The 13,642-nt window shown below is 66.8% G+C and overlaps 2 protein-coding genes across 4 annotated transcripts in view; both read left to right on the top strand.

Annotated features, from left to right (window-relative positions):
- Nucleotides 1-1,467: 1,467 nt before the first annotated feature.
- Nucleotides 1,468-9,844, top strand: HGH1 (HGH1 homolog). The gene is made up of 6 exons (XM_065729137.1): nucleotides 1,468-1,997; nucleotides 2,083-2,183; nucleotides 4,671-4,769; nucleotides 4,864-4,955; nucleotides 7,733-7,855; nucleotides 9,701-9,844. The coding sequence occupies exons 1-6, from the start codon at nucleotides 1,468-1,470 to the stop codon at nucleotides 9,842-9,844; spliced, it is 1,089 nt and encodes a 362-aa protein (XP_065585209.1).
- Nucleotides 9,845-11,569: 1,725 nt separating this feature from the next.
- Nucleotides 11,570-13,642, top strand: part of MROH1 (maestro heat like repeat family member 1) — a 59,468-nt gene continuing 57,395 nt past the window's right edge. For all 3 annotated transcript variants that reach the window (XM_065729132.1, XM_065729134.1, XM_065729133.1), the window contains exon 1: nucleotides 11,570-11,700. In XM_065729132.1, the coding sequence (XP_065585204.1) occupies nucleotides 11,682-11,700 (19 nt within the window). In that variant the 5' untranslated portion in view covers nucleotides 11,570-11,681. The remainder of the gene's footprint in view (nucleotides 11,701-13,642) is intronic.

The raw sequence follows: 13,642 nt of genomic DNA on the forward strand, positions 1-13,642 counted from the left end.
TTCTGCCCCTCGCGCTGCCCAGCCCCCCTCAGGTGGGGGGAAAAGGAGGAGAAACGGGGAGGGGGTGCAGAAGGTGGGGTCACGTGGATTTTTTCCCCCCCTCCCCCCAGCGTGGGTGCAGGACCCGGTCCCGTCCCGTCGCGCGCGTGGCCGCCTTCCCCGTCTCTCCCGTCAGGGACGCGTGACTTCACAGCATCGCAATGTACCGTGACACCAATAAAGGGTTTCTGTGATTCACCGCCCCGTCCTCAGGGCTCCCGGGGGGGGGAAGTGGGGGGGGGGGCAGCCCACCGTGGACATGGGGGTCGGTGGGGCGGCCTCACTTCTTCCCAGGTCCTCATCGCTGCTGTAGTGGGGGGATGCTGGTCACGCGTGGCCCTATAGGGTGGGGGGGTGGGCCCCGTGAGCTGCCCGGGGCCGTGGGATGGCTGTGTTGGGAGGGTCCTGGAAGATGATAAAGCTGTGGGATGGTTGGGTTGGAAGGGTCTTCAAAGATCACTGAGCCATGGAATGGATGTGTTTGAAGGGTCCTTGAAGATCATAGAGCCATGGGATAGTTGGGTTGAAAGGGTCCTTAAAGATCAGAACCACGGGAGTGATTGAGTTGGAAGGTCACAGAGCCATGGGATGGTTGGGATGGAAAGGTCCTCAAAGATCACAGAGCCGTGGACGGGTTGGAGGGGCAGGGTCCTTGAAGATCCATTTCCCCTCTCCCCAGAGGCGCGTTCATTTCCCCCCCTGTAGTTTCTCCACCGGTGGTGGTCTCACAAAGAGGAGGGGCCGTTTTCTGTTGTGTTTTCAGGTGTAAATGAGAATGGTTCACCGGGGGATGACTTGAGTGTCTCCGGGGCCACCTCAGCTCTTCCTCACCCCAGCTCTTCCTCACCTCAGCTCTTCCTCACCCTCACTCGGGCACTGTTGGCCACTCATTTCCCTCACAGTCATCACAGACACCACCACCTCCAACCCCGACCCACCCCCACTGACCGCGTCCCCGAGTGCCGCATCTCCGCATCCATTAACTCTATCAAACCGACCCTTAATTACCCGCTCCCCGCGCGTTAATTACCCGTCTCCCCGCGCCGGGCTCGGAGTTCCGCCGCGTCAATGCGTTAAACGGAGCTCCCGTTATCAGACAGGGCGCAGCGTGCAGTGCTCCGCCCGGCCTGCAGGGGGCGCCGCGTTACGGCGGTAAACAGAGCGGCCATAGAGTCGGGCACAGCGTGCAGTGCTCCGCCCGGCCTGCAGGGGGCGCCGCGTTACGGCGGTAAACAGTTACCATAGAGTCGGGCACAGCGTGCAGTGCTCCGCCCGCCCTGCAGGGGGCGCCGCGCCCTTCCCATCATCCCGCCGAGCCCTTCCTCCCGCCCTCCTCAGCGGATTGGTCCATCTCCCCCTCCGCTCCCCGCTCATTGGCCGCGCCCCGCGGTCGCCAAGCGGCGCTCCGCCCCGCGGTGCCCGCGCTCGATGGCGGCGGAGGCGGCGCTGGAGGAGCTGGCGGCGCTGCTGCGGCCCGGGGCGGGCGCGGCGGTGCGGGCGGGCGCGGCGGAGGCGGCGTTGGCGCTGTCCGGGGACCCCGAGGGGCGGCGGCTTTTGGCGTCGCGGCCCGCGGCTCTGCGGGCTCTGCTGAGGGCGGCGGAGGAGGAGGAGGAGGAGGAAGGGGAGGAGGGCTCGGGGCGCGATGGCGGCGCGGCGCTGCGCTGCCTGCAGAACGTGTCGGCCGAGCCCGAGGCGCGAGAGGCGCTGCTGGGCGCTCTGCCCGCCGTGCTGCGGCTGCTGCCGACCGGGGCCGCCTGCGGGATGCTGGCCAACCTGAGCCGGGAGAACGGCGCGGCGGAGCGGGTGCTCGGAGGGCTCGAGGAGGACGGCGGGGCCGGAGTGGAAACGCTGCTCCGGGCGCTGGAGGGACCTCGACCGCCGCCGCCGGAGCTCGGGGCTCTGCTCTGCAATCTCAGCGCGCTCCCCGGGGGCCGCAGGATGCTGCTGGAGCCATCCCGGTGCGGGGGGGGGGGAGGGGGAGGGGTGGCGAAGGGGGGGGGGGGTCAGGGTTGGGTGGGTGCCGAGGGTCCCCTCCCCCCGCAGGTGCGCGGTGCGGCGGCTGCTGCCCCTCCTCGGGGACGCGGAGAGTGCGGTGATGCGGAGGGGAGCGGCGGGAGCGCTGCGGAACTGCTGCTTCCAGCACGGTGAGCGGGGGGGGGCGGGGAGGGGCTTGGGGGGAGGGGGAGGGGTTTGGGGGGAGGGGAGGGGACAGGGGAGGGGTTTGGGGAGAGGGGAGGGGACGGGGGAGGGGTTTAGGGGGGTGGGGGTGGGGTTTGGGAGGGGATGGGGGAGGGGACGGAGGGGAGGAGGAGGGGTTTGGGGGGGAGGGGAGGGGACAAGGGAGAGGTTTAGGGGGAGGGGGAGGGGTTTGGTGGGAGGGGAGGGGTTTGGGGGGAGGGAAAAGGAGGGGGAGGGATTTGGGGGGAGGGGGAGGGGTTTGGGGGGAGGGGAGGGGACGGGGGAGGGGTTTGGGGGGAGGGGGTGGGGGTGGGGTTTGGGAGGGGTTTGGGGGAGGGGACAAGGGAGGGGTTTAGGGGGAGGGGGAGGGGTTTGGGGGAGGGGAGGGGTTTGGGGGGAGGGAAAAGGAGGGGGAGGGGTTTGGGGGGAGGGGGAGGGGTCTGGGGGGAGGGGAGGGGACGGGGGAGGGGTTTGGGGGGGAGGGACTGGGGGTGGGGTTTGGGAGGGAACGGGGGAGGGGACGGAGGTGAGGGGGAGGGGTTTGGGGGGTAGGGGAGGGGACAAGGGAGAGGTTTAGGGGAAGGGGGAGGGGTTTGGGGAGAGGGGATGGGGACGGGGTTTGGGGGGAGGGGAGGGGACAGGGGAGAGGGTTGGGAGGGAGGGAGGTGAGGGGGAGGGTTTTGAGGGGGAGGGGAGGTAACGGGGGTGGGGTTTCGGGGGGGAGGGGAGGGGTTTGGGGGACAGGTTTGTGGGGAGGGGAGGGGTTTGAGGGGAAGGGAAGAGGGGGGGAGGGGTTTGGGGGGAGGGGGAGGGGTTTGGGAGAGGGGAGGGGGAGGGGTTTGGGGGGCTGGGAGAGGACGGGGGAGGAGTGTGGGGGGAGAGGAGGGGACGGGGGTGGGGTTTGGGGGGGAGGGGGAGGGGTTTGAGGGGAAGGGAAGAGGGGGGGAGGGGTTTGGGGTGGAGGGAGCGGAGGGGGAGGGGTTTGGGAGAGGGGAGGGGGAGGGGTTTGTGGGGGAGGGGAGGGGACGGGGGAGGTGTTTAGGGGGAGGGGAGGGGACGGAAAGGAGGGGGAGGGGTTTAGGGGGAGGGGAGGGGACGGCGGAGGGGTTTGGGGGAGGGGAGGGGACGGAAAGGAAAGGGAGGGGTTTGGGAGGAGAGGAGGGGAGGGGTTTAAGGGGAGGGGACGGGGGCGGGGTTTGAGGGGAGGGGAGGGGGAGGAGTTTGGGGGAGGGGGCGGGGTTTGGGAGGAGGGGAGAGGAGGGGGAGTGGGAGGAGTTTGGGGGAGGGGAGGGGGAGGGAGGGAGGAGGAGGGGCTCAAGGAGGGGGTGAGATGGGGGAGGGGTTTGGGGAAGGGGGTCAGTTAGGAGATGATGGTTCTGTGACCTTCAAGGACCCTTCCAACCATTCTGTGTTTCTGTGATCTGTAAGGACCCTTTGAATCCAACCTCCCTTTAGCTCTGTGACCTTTAATGACCCATCCAACCAAACTCTCCTTAAGCTCTATTATCTGTAAGGACCTTTCTATCCCATTCCATCCCATGGTTCTGTGCCCTTTAATGACCCTTCAACCCAGTCACCCCTTGGCTCTGTGATCTGTAAGGACCCTTCCAATCCAACCCACTCCATGATTCTGTGACCTTTAAGGACCTTTCCCACACAACCATACTGTGGTTCTGTGATCTGTAAGGACCTTTCCATCCTATCTCACTCCATGATTCTGTGACCTTTAAAGACCTTTCCAACCCGACCGTTTTATTTCTCTCTGATTTTCAAGGACCCTTCCAGCCCTACCATTTTATTTCTGACCTTTCAGGACCCTTCCAAGCCAACTGTGCCGTATCTCTCTGACCTTTCAGGACCCTTCCAACCCAACCGTCCCCTATCTCTGTGACCTTTCAGGACCCTTCCAACCCAACCATTTTATTTCTGACCTTTCAGGACCCTTCCAACCCAGCCATTTTATTTCTGACCTTTCAGGACCCTTCCAACCCAACTGTGCCGTATCTCTCTGACCTTTCAGGACCCTTCCAACCCAACCGTCCCCTATCTCTGTGACCTTTCAGGACCCTTCCAACCCAACCATCCCATATTTCTCTGAACTTTCAGGACCCTTCCAACCCAACCATCCCCTATTTCTCTGACCTTTCAGGACCCTTCCAACCCAACCATCCCATATCTCTATGACCTTTCAGGACCCTTCCAACCCAACCATCCCATATCTCTGTGACCTTCCGGGACCCTTCCAACCCAACCGTCACCTATCTCTGTGACCTTTCAGGACCCTTCCAACCCAACCATTTTATTTCTCTCTGACCTTTCAGGACCCTTCCAACCCAATCTTCCCCTATCTCTGTGGCCTTTCAGGACCCTTCCAACCCAACCGTCCCCTATCTCTCTGACCTTTCAGGACCCTTCCAACCCCACCCCCCTCCTCTCCCCGTGTCCCCGCACAGAGCACCACGCGTGGCTGCTGAGCGACGCCGTGGACGTCCTCCCGTCGCTGCTGCTGCCCCTCGCCGGCCCCGAGGAGCTCCCGGAGGATGAGACCGAACGTGAGCGTGGGGCGGGGTGGGGGAGGGGTGTATGGGGAGGGGGGGGGTCGTGGGCTGAGCCCCCCCACCCTGACGCTGTCCCCCCCCCCCCCAGGGCTGCCCGTGGACCTGCAGTATTTGCCGGCGGAGAAGAAGCGCGAGCCGGAGCCCGACATCCGTAGGATGCTGCTGGAGGCACTGCTGCTGGTGGGGGCCGCTGTGGGGCGGGGGGTGTGGGGCTGGAGGTCGTGGGGTGGGGGGCCAGGGGCTGTGGGGCTGGAGGTCGTGGGGTGGGGGACCAGGGGCTGTGGGGCTGGAGGTCGTGGGGTGGGGGGGCAGGGGTTGTGGGGTGGGGGCCCAGAGGCTGTGGGTCCAGGAGGTTGTGGGGTGGGGGCCCAGGGGCTGTGGGGCTGGAGGTCATGGGGTGGGGGGCCAGGGGCTGTGGGGCTGGAGGCTGTGGGTTGGGGGGCCAGGGGTTGTGGGGCTGGAGGTTGTGGGGTGGGGGACCAGGGGCTGTGGGGCTGGAGGTCGTGGGGTGGGGGGCCAGGGGCTGTGGGGCTGGAGGTCGTGGGGTGGGGGGCCAGGGGCTGTGGGGTTGGGGGCCAGGGGCTGTGGGGCTGGAGGTTGTGGGGTTGGGGGCCAGGGGCTGTGGGGCTGGTGGTCGTGGGGTGGGGGGGCAGGGGTTGTGAGGTGGGGGGCCAGGGGCTGTGGGGCCAGGAGGTTGTAGGGTGGGGGGCCAGGGGCTGTGGGGCAGAGGTTGTGGGGTGGGGGGCCAGGGGCTGTGGGGCTGGAGGTTGTGGGGTGGGGGGCCAGGGGTTGTGGGGCCAGGAGGTCGTGGGGTGGGGGGCCAGGGGCTGTGGGGTTGGGGGACAGGGGCTGTGGGGCTGGAGGTCGTGGGGTGGGGGGCCAGGGGCTGTGGGGCTGGAGGTTGTGGGGTTGGGGGCCAGGGGCTGTGGGGCTGGTGGTCGTGGGGTGGGGGGGCAGGGGTTGTGAGGTGGGGGGCCAGGGGCTGTGGGGCCAGGAGGTTATAGGGTGGGGGGCCAGGGGCTGTGGGGCAGGGGTTGTGGGGTGGGGGGCCAGGGGCTGTGGGGCTGGAGGTCATGGGGTGGGGGGCCAGGGGCTGTGGGGCTGGAGGCTGTGGGTTGGGGGGCCAGGGGTTGTGGGGCTGGAGGTTGTGGGGTGGGGGACCAGGGGCTGTGGGGCTGGAGGTCGTGGGGTGGGGGGCCAGGGGCTGTGGGGCTGGAGGTCGTGGGGTGGGGGCCAGGGGTTGTGGGGCCAGGAGGTTGTGGGGTGGGGGGCCAGGGGTTGTGGGGCTGGAGGTCGTGGGGTGGGGGGCCAGGGGCTGTGGGGCTGGAGGCTGTGGGGTGGGGGGCCAGGGGTTGTGGGGCTGGAGGTCGTGGGGTGGGGGGCCAGGGGCTGTGGGGTTGGGGGCCAGGGGCTGTGGGGTTGGGGGACAGGGGCTGTGGGGCTGGAGGTTGTGGGGTTGGGGGCCAGGGGCTGTGGGGCTGGTGGTCGTGGGGTGGGGGGGCAGGGGTTGTGAGGTGGGGGGCCAGGGGCTGTGGGGCCAGGAGGTTGTAGGGTGGGGGGCCAGGGGCTGTGGGGCTGGAGGTTGTGGGGTGGGGGGCCAGGGGCTGTGGGGCTGGAGGCTGTGGGTTGGGGGGCCAGGGGTTGTGGGGCTGGAGGTTGTGGGGTGGGGGGACAGGGGTTGTGGGGCTGGAGGTTGTGGGGTTGGGGGACAGGGGCTGTGGGGCTGGAGGTTGTGGGGTTGCGGGACAGGGGCTGTGGGGCTGAAGGTCGTGGGGTGGGGGGCCAGGGGCTGTGGGGCTGGAGGTTGTGGGGTTGGGGGACAGGGGCTGTAGGGCTGGAGGTCATGGGGTGGGGGGCCAGGGGTTGTGGGGTGGGGGGCCTGGGGCTGTGGGGCTGGGAGTCATGACACCATGGGGTGGGGGCAGGGGGGCAGTTGGGGGGAGGGGGCGGAGCTGTAGGATTCCCATAGATCCCCCCTCACCCCCCCCGACTCAGACCCCATAGGAGCCCCATAGATCCCATAGAACCCTATAGGGCACCACAGACCCCATAAACCCCCATAGGACCCCATAGCCCCCCCCCCGACCCCATAGGACCCCATAGATCCTCCTAGGATCCCCTTAGGGCCCCATAGACCCCCATAGGACACCCCCCAACCCCATAGGACCCTCCCCCGACCCCATAGGTCTCCATAGGACCCCATAGGCTGGGAGTCATGACACCGTGGGGTGGGGGCTGTGGGGCTGGGCGCTGTGGGGCTGGGCGCTGTGGGGCTGGAGGCCGTGGTGCCATGGGAATGGGGGGCTGTAGGATGGACAGAGGGGGGGGGGCAGTCCATGGTGCCCCTCCTCCCAAACTCTGCCCCATAAGTGTGGGTCAGGGAAAGGCTGTACAGGGGTGAGGGGTTTTCATCCCATCCCCCCCCCTCCCAAGCTCTGCCCCATAAGTGTGGGTCAGGGGAAGGGCTGTACAGGGGTGGGAGGGAAATCATCTCATCCCCCCCTCCCAAGCTCTGCCCCATAAGTGTGGGTCAGGGGAAGGGCTGTACAATGGTGGGGGGGTTTCATCCCATCACTCCCCCCTCCCAAGCTCTGCCCCATAAGTGTGGGTCAGGGGAAGGGCTGTACAGGGATGGGGGGTTTTCATCCCATCCCCCCCCCCCCCCCCCAAACTCTGCCCCATAAGTGTGGGTCAGGGGAAGGGCTGTACAGGGGTGGGAGGGAAGTCATCCCATCCCCCCCCCCCCCAAACTCTGCCCCATAAGTGTGGGTCAGGGGAGAAGCTGTACAGGGGTGAGGGGTTTTCATCCCATCATCCCCCCCTCCCAAGCTCTGCCCCATAAGTGTGGGTCAGGGGAAGGGCTGTACAGGGGTGGGGGGGCGTTCATCCCATCCTCCCCCTCTTCCCCCCTCCGCCCCATAAGTGTGGGTCCGTACACCACGGCGGTGTCCCCGCAGCTCACGGCCACCAAAGCGTGCCGGCTGCTGCTGCGGGAGCGCGCAGTGTACGCGGTGCTGCGGGAGCTGCACCGCAGCGAGGCCCACCCCGCCGTGCTCCGCGCGTGCGAGAGAGTCATCCAGGTGCGGGGGGGGGAGGGGTGGGGGGGATGGGGGGGTGGGGGGGGGGATGGGGGGGTGGGGGGGAGGGATGGGGGGGTGGGGGGGATGGGGGGGTGGAGGGGGGGGGGGGTGGGGGGGTGGGGGGGGTGGGGAAGTGGGGTGGGGGCGTGTGGGGGTGGGTGGGGTGGGGGGTTGGGGGGGTGTCGGGGAAGGGATGGGGGGTGGGGGGTGGGGGTGGGGTTTAGGGGGTGTCGGGGAGGGGGGATGGGGGGGTGTGGGGGGTGTGGGGTGGGGGGAATGGGGGGTTGGGGGTTGGGAGGGTGTCGGGGGGGGATGGGGGGTGGGGGGGTGTCGGGGAGGGGGGATGGGGGGGCTGTGGGGGGTGTGGGGTGGGGGTTGGGGGGGTGTCGGGTGGGGGGGGTGTCGGGGTGGGGGGGGTGGGGGGGATGTGGGGGGGGGGTGTGGGGTGGGGTGTGGGGGGTGTGGGGTGCGGGGTTGGGGGGGTGTCGGGGGGGGATGGGGGGTGAGGTGTGGGGTTTGGGGGGTGTCGGGTAGGGGGGATGGGGGGGCTGTGGGGGGTGTGGGGTGGGGGGTTGGGGGGGTGTAGGGTGGGGGGGGTGTCGGGGTGGGGGGGGTGTCGGGGTGGGGGGGATGTGGGGGGGGTGTGGGGTGGGGTGTGGGGGGTGTGGGGTGCGGGGTTGGGGGGGTGTCGGGGGGGGATGGGGGGTGGGGTGTGGGGTTTGGGGGGTGTCGGGTAGGGGGGATGGGGGGGCTGTGGGGGGTGTGGGGTGGGGGTTGGGGGGGTGTAGGGTGGGGGGGGTGTCGGGGTGGGGGGGGTGGGGGGGATGTGGGGGGGGGTGTGGGGTGGGGTGTGGGGGGTGTGGGGTGCGGGGTTGGGGGGGTGTCGGGGGGGGGATGGGGGGTGGGGTGTGGGGTTTGGGGGGTGTCGGGTAGGGGGGATGGGGGGTTGTGGGGGGTGGGGTGTGGGGGTGGGTGGGGTTGGGGGGTGTCGGGGGGGGATGGGGGGTGGGGGGTTGGGGGAGTGTCGGGTGGGGGGGGTTGGGAGGGTGTTGGGGGGAAAGGGGGGGTGTCGGGGGGGGGATGGGGGGTGGGGGGGTTGAGAGGGTGTCGGGGGGGGGATGGGGGAAGTGTGGGGGGTGGGTTGTGGGGGGGGGGTTGGGAGGGTGTTGGGGGGGATGGGGTAGAGTGGGGTGGGGGGGATGGGGGGGTGTGGGGTTGGGGGGGGTGTTGGGGGGGATGGGGGGTGAGGGGGGTGTGCGGTGGGGGGTTGGGGGGATGTCGGGGGGGGGATGGGGGGTGGAGGGGTTGGGAGGTTGTCGGGGGGGGGATGGGAGGGGGGTTATGGGGGTGTGGGGTGGGGGGTGAGGGGGATTGGGGGGGGTGGGGGTGGGGTGGGGGAATGGGGGGGGGTGTGGGGTGGGGGGGATGGGGGGTTGGGGGTTGGGAGGGTGTCGGGGGGGGCTGGGGGGGGCGGGGGTGTTGGGGATGGTGGATGTGGGGTGTGGGGGATGGGGGGGTGTGGGGTTGGGGGTTGTCGGGTGGGGGGGGGTTGGGGGGGGTTGGGAGGGTGTTGGGGTGGGGGGGATGGGGGATGAGAGGTGGGGGGGATGGGGGGTGTCGGGTGGGGGGGTGGGGGGTGAGGGGGATTGGGGGGGTGAGGGGTGGGGGGATGTGGGGGTTGGGGGGCGGGGGCGTGTGGTGTCGGGTGGGGGGATGGGCCGTTGTGGGGCTGGGGTGAGGAGATGTGGGGGTGTGGGATGGGAGGATGGGGTGGGGGGGGTGTGGGGCCGGGGTTGGGGGGTTTTGGGTGGGGGTGGGGCTGAAGGCGGGCGTCCTCCGGCGCAGGTGCTGATCGGGGACGAACCGGAACCGGGGATGGAGAACCTCCTGGAGGTCCCCGTCCCCGCGGAGCTGCGGGAGCGGCTGCGGCGCTGCGAGGAGGAGGAGGAGGAGGAGGAGGGGGAGGGGCGGAGGGAGGAGGCGCCGTGAGTGGGGGAGGGGGAGGGGGGGGGAGGGGAGGAGAGGGGGGGGGGAGGGGTCCTGGAAGGTCGTAGAGCCGTGGGATGGTTGGGTTGAAGGGTCCTGGAAGGTCGTAGAGTCGTGGAATGAATGAATTGGAAGGGTCCTGGAAGGTCAGAGAGACATGGGATGGTTGGGTTGAAGGGTCCTGGAAGGGTCCTGGAAGGGCACAGAACCGTGGAACGGTTGGGTTGACGGGTCCTGGAAGGTCAGAGAGACATGGGATGGTTGGGTTGGATGGGTCCTGGAAGGGTCCTGGAAGGTCAGAGAGACATGGGATGGTTGGGTTGAAGGGTCCTGGAAGGTCAGAGAGACATGGGATGGTTGGGTTGGAAGAGTCCTGGAAGGTCAGAGAGACATGGGATGGTTGGGCTGGAAGTGTCCTGGAAGGTTGTAGAGCTGTGGAATGGTTGGGTTGAAGGGTCCTTGAAGGTAGTAGAGCTGTGGGATTGTTGGGTTGAAGGGTCCTGGCAGGTCACAGAGATATGGCATAGTTGGGCTGGAAGGGTCCTGGAAGGTCACAGAACCATCATCTTCTAACCGACCCTTTATCTTCTTGGAGGTGACGGGATCGCTGCCCCACGGGACAGACCCCCGTGGGGCGCCCCACTCCCCGTGGTGGGGATCGTCGGGGTCCTGCAGCTGTGGGGGTCCCCCACGTGTGGGGCGGCCGTGTGGGGCGGCCCCACATCCTCCGGGCAGTGCCAATACATTATATATATTATTTACATACCAAAAGAAGCGCTCTGCTCCCTGTGGGGGGGCTCTGCCCCACATCTGCCCCACGGCTGTGGGGTCTAAGTCCCCCCCCCTGCCCTATAGGGCCCCATAGCTCCCCCCAGTAGCTCCATTGTGCCCCATAGCTCCTCCCCTATAGCACTGTACTGCCCCATAGATCCCCCCAATAGTCCCATTGTGCCCCATAGATCCCCCCAATAGCCCCATTGTGCCCCATAGCTCCTCCCCTATAGCACTGTGCTGCCCCATAGATCCCCCCAATAGTCCCATTGTGCCCCATAGATCCCCCCCAATAGCCCCATTGTGCCCCATAGCTTCTCCCCTATGGCACTGTACTGCCCCATAGATCCCCCCAATAGCCCCATTGTGCCCCATAGCTCCTCCCCTATAGCACTGTACTGCCCCATAGATCCCCCCAATAGCCCCATTGTGCCCCATAGCTCCTCCCCTATAGCACTGTACTGCCCCATAGATCCCCCCATTGTGCCCCATAGCTCTCCCTAACAGCCCTGCAGTGCCCTATACCCTCTTCTTAAGTTGTGGGGTGCCCTATAGCTCCCCCCATAGCCCTGCGGTGCCCTATAGGCTCCCCTCCCTAGCTGTGGGGTGCCTTACAGTCCCCTCCCAACACTTGTGGGGTGCCCCATAGCGCCCCACGGCGCGGCTCACGTGACCGCGAGCTCCCTTCCACCCCCTACCCCCAAGAACCACGTGACCACCCGAGGGGGGGCGGGGCAGGAACTGGCGGACTGAGCGCCGCCTCTCCCTGCGCATGCGCGAGTTTGGGGCCGCCGTCACGTGAGAGGCGGAGCCTCAGGAAGGGGCGGGGCCAAGACCCGGAAGCGGCACCTGGAGCGGGCACCGGAGGCCCCACACCGCGACCCCCGAACCCCTCACCCCCCCGTTACCCCTCCCCCACACCCCCCTTCCCCCCCCAAGCACCGATGGCGGCGACCGCCGCCGCCCCGCGACCCCCGGAGCCGTGAGGGGGACCCCCGGAACCATAGGGACCGCGGGGACGCGGCGCTGGGCCGCGCCCGGGCTCGGGGGGCTGCGGACGCGCAGCATCATGGAGGCACGGACCCGGAGTGAGTGAGGAGGGTCCTGGAAGGGCGATAGAAAGGAGTGGGGGGGGGGGGGGTCCTGGTTGGGTATAGAGGGAGTGGAGTGGGGGGGATCTTGGAATGGCACAGAGTAGTAGTGGTGGAAGGGTCGTGGAAGGGCACAGAGGGAATGGGAGGGTCCTGGAAGGATCATAGAGAGGATGAGAGAGAGAGAGGAGGGGAAGGAGGATGATCCTGGATGGGTCATAGAGAGGATGAGAGCGGGAGTCCTGGAAGGGTGTAGAGAGAATGGGGGTGGGGGGGCAGAATCCTGGAAGGGGAGAGAGAGAAGGGGGAGGGGGGGGAGGCGTGGTCCATAAGTGTGTGGAAGAGGGGGAGGGTCCTGGAAGAGTCCTAGTGAGAATGGAGTGTGGGGATGTTCTGGAAGGGCACAGAAAGAATGGAGTAGGGGGTCCTGGAAGGGCATAGAGGGAATGAGAGAGAGGGCTATGGAAGGGTAGAGAGAGAGAAAAGGAGAGGAGTGGTCCTGGAAGTGTCATAGAGAGAATGGAGTGGGGGGTCCTAGAAGGGTCATAAGAAGAATGGAGTGGAGGGGTCCTGGAAGGGTGTAGAGAAAAACACTGGGAAGGATGAGGAGAATGGAGCAGAGGGGTCTTGGAAGGGCAGAGAGTGGAGTGAGCGTGTCCTAGAAGGGCATAGAGGTCCTGGAAGGGTCATAGAGGGAATGGGAGGAGTGGTTCTGGATGGGTCATAGAGAGAATGGAAGGGGGGATCCTGGAAGGGTTATAGAGAGAATGGAGTATGGGTGACCCCAGAAGAGCATGGACAAAATGAGATCGGTTGGGTTGGGAAGGTCCTGAAAGATCACAGAATCATGGAACGGTTGGGTTGGGAGGGTCCTTGAAGGTTGTAGAGGCATGGAATGGTAGAATGGATTGGGATGGAAAGGTCCTTCCAGATCACAGAGGGACGGGGTAGATTGGGATGGAAAGGTCCTTCCAGATCACAGAGGCACGGGATAGGCTGGGATGGAAAGGTCCTTCCAGATCACAGAGGCACGGGGTCGATTGGGATGGAAAGGTCCTTCCAGATCACAGAGGCACGGGATAAGCTGGGATGGAAAGGTCCTTCCAGATCACAGAGGCACGGGATAAATTGGGATGGAAAGGTCCTTCCAGATCACAGAGGCACAGGATAAATTGGAAAGGTCCTTGCAGATCACGCCGTTCCCCCTCGCCCCGTCCCTCTGCCCCATAAGATACTGCTCTCCCTCTGTCCGTGCCCCCTTTAAGCCCACCCCCCCCAGATTGGGGTCGGACTGAGCCCTTCCCAGCAGCGCCTTCCCCTCGTTAATCACAGCAGCCTTTGGAATTAATAATTCATTATTATTATTTGCATTGCCGGGTCACGTGACCGCGGGGACGGGGACCGACGTCCCCCCCTTTGGGGGGGGGAGTTAAGAATTTAACCCAAATTGGGGTATTTTCCTTGCCCCCCCTCCCCCCACTTTGAAGCCCATCCCCGTGGTTCTGCCACCACGGAGGGGGCCCCGATGTGTGGGGGGGGTGGGGGCAGCTGGGGGGTCTTGTAGGGTCCCCTATAGCATTTGGGGTCTTGTAGGGTCTGCAGAGGTCCTGTGAGGTCCATAGGGGTCTCCTGGGGGGGGGGGGGGTCAGGAAGGCCTCGAGGGTCTTGTGGAGTCTACAGAGGGGTCTGGGGGGGTCTCGTGGGGTCCTTGGGGAAATTAAGTGGGGTCTGGGAGGATCTTGTGGGGTCTGTGAGGGGATTTCATGGGGTTGGTGGTGGGATTTTGTGGGGCCTGCAGAGGTCCTGTGGGGTCCATAGGGGTCTCATGGGGTCCGTTGTTTTTTTTTTGGGAGGGGGGAGGGGGGGGAGTCAGGAAGGCCTCGAGGGTCTTGTGGGGTCAGTAGAGAAGTGTGGGGGGGTCCAAGTGGGGTCTGTGAGG

The sequence above is a fragment of the Cyrtonyx montezumae genome, unplaced genomic scaffold (genome assembly GCF_038088225.1).
Source record: "Cyrtonyx montezumae isolate F1298 unplaced genomic scaffold, pur_monq_1.0 scaffold_102, whole genome shotgun sequence".
Classification (NCBI taxonomy): domain Eukaryota; kingdom Metazoa; phylum Chordata; class Aves; order Galliformes; family Odontophoridae; genus Cyrtonyx; species Cyrtonyx montezumae.

Excerpts from the sequence above, each read along its gene's own strand:
- HGH1 (XM_065729137.1), top strand. The coding sequence starts at position 1,468 with ATGGCGGCGGAGGCGGCGCTGGAGGAGCTGGCGGCGCTGCTGCGGCCC. Across the intron at positions 4,770-4,863 it reads CCCGGAGGATGAGACCGAAC|GGCTGCCCGTGGACCTGCAG; the intron begins GTGAGCGTGGGG and ends CCCCCCCCCCAG. Across the intron at positions 4,956-7,732 it reads TGCTGGAGGCACTGCTGCTG|CTCACGGCCACCAAAGCGTG; the intron begins GTGGGGGCCGCT and ends GTGTCCCCGCAG.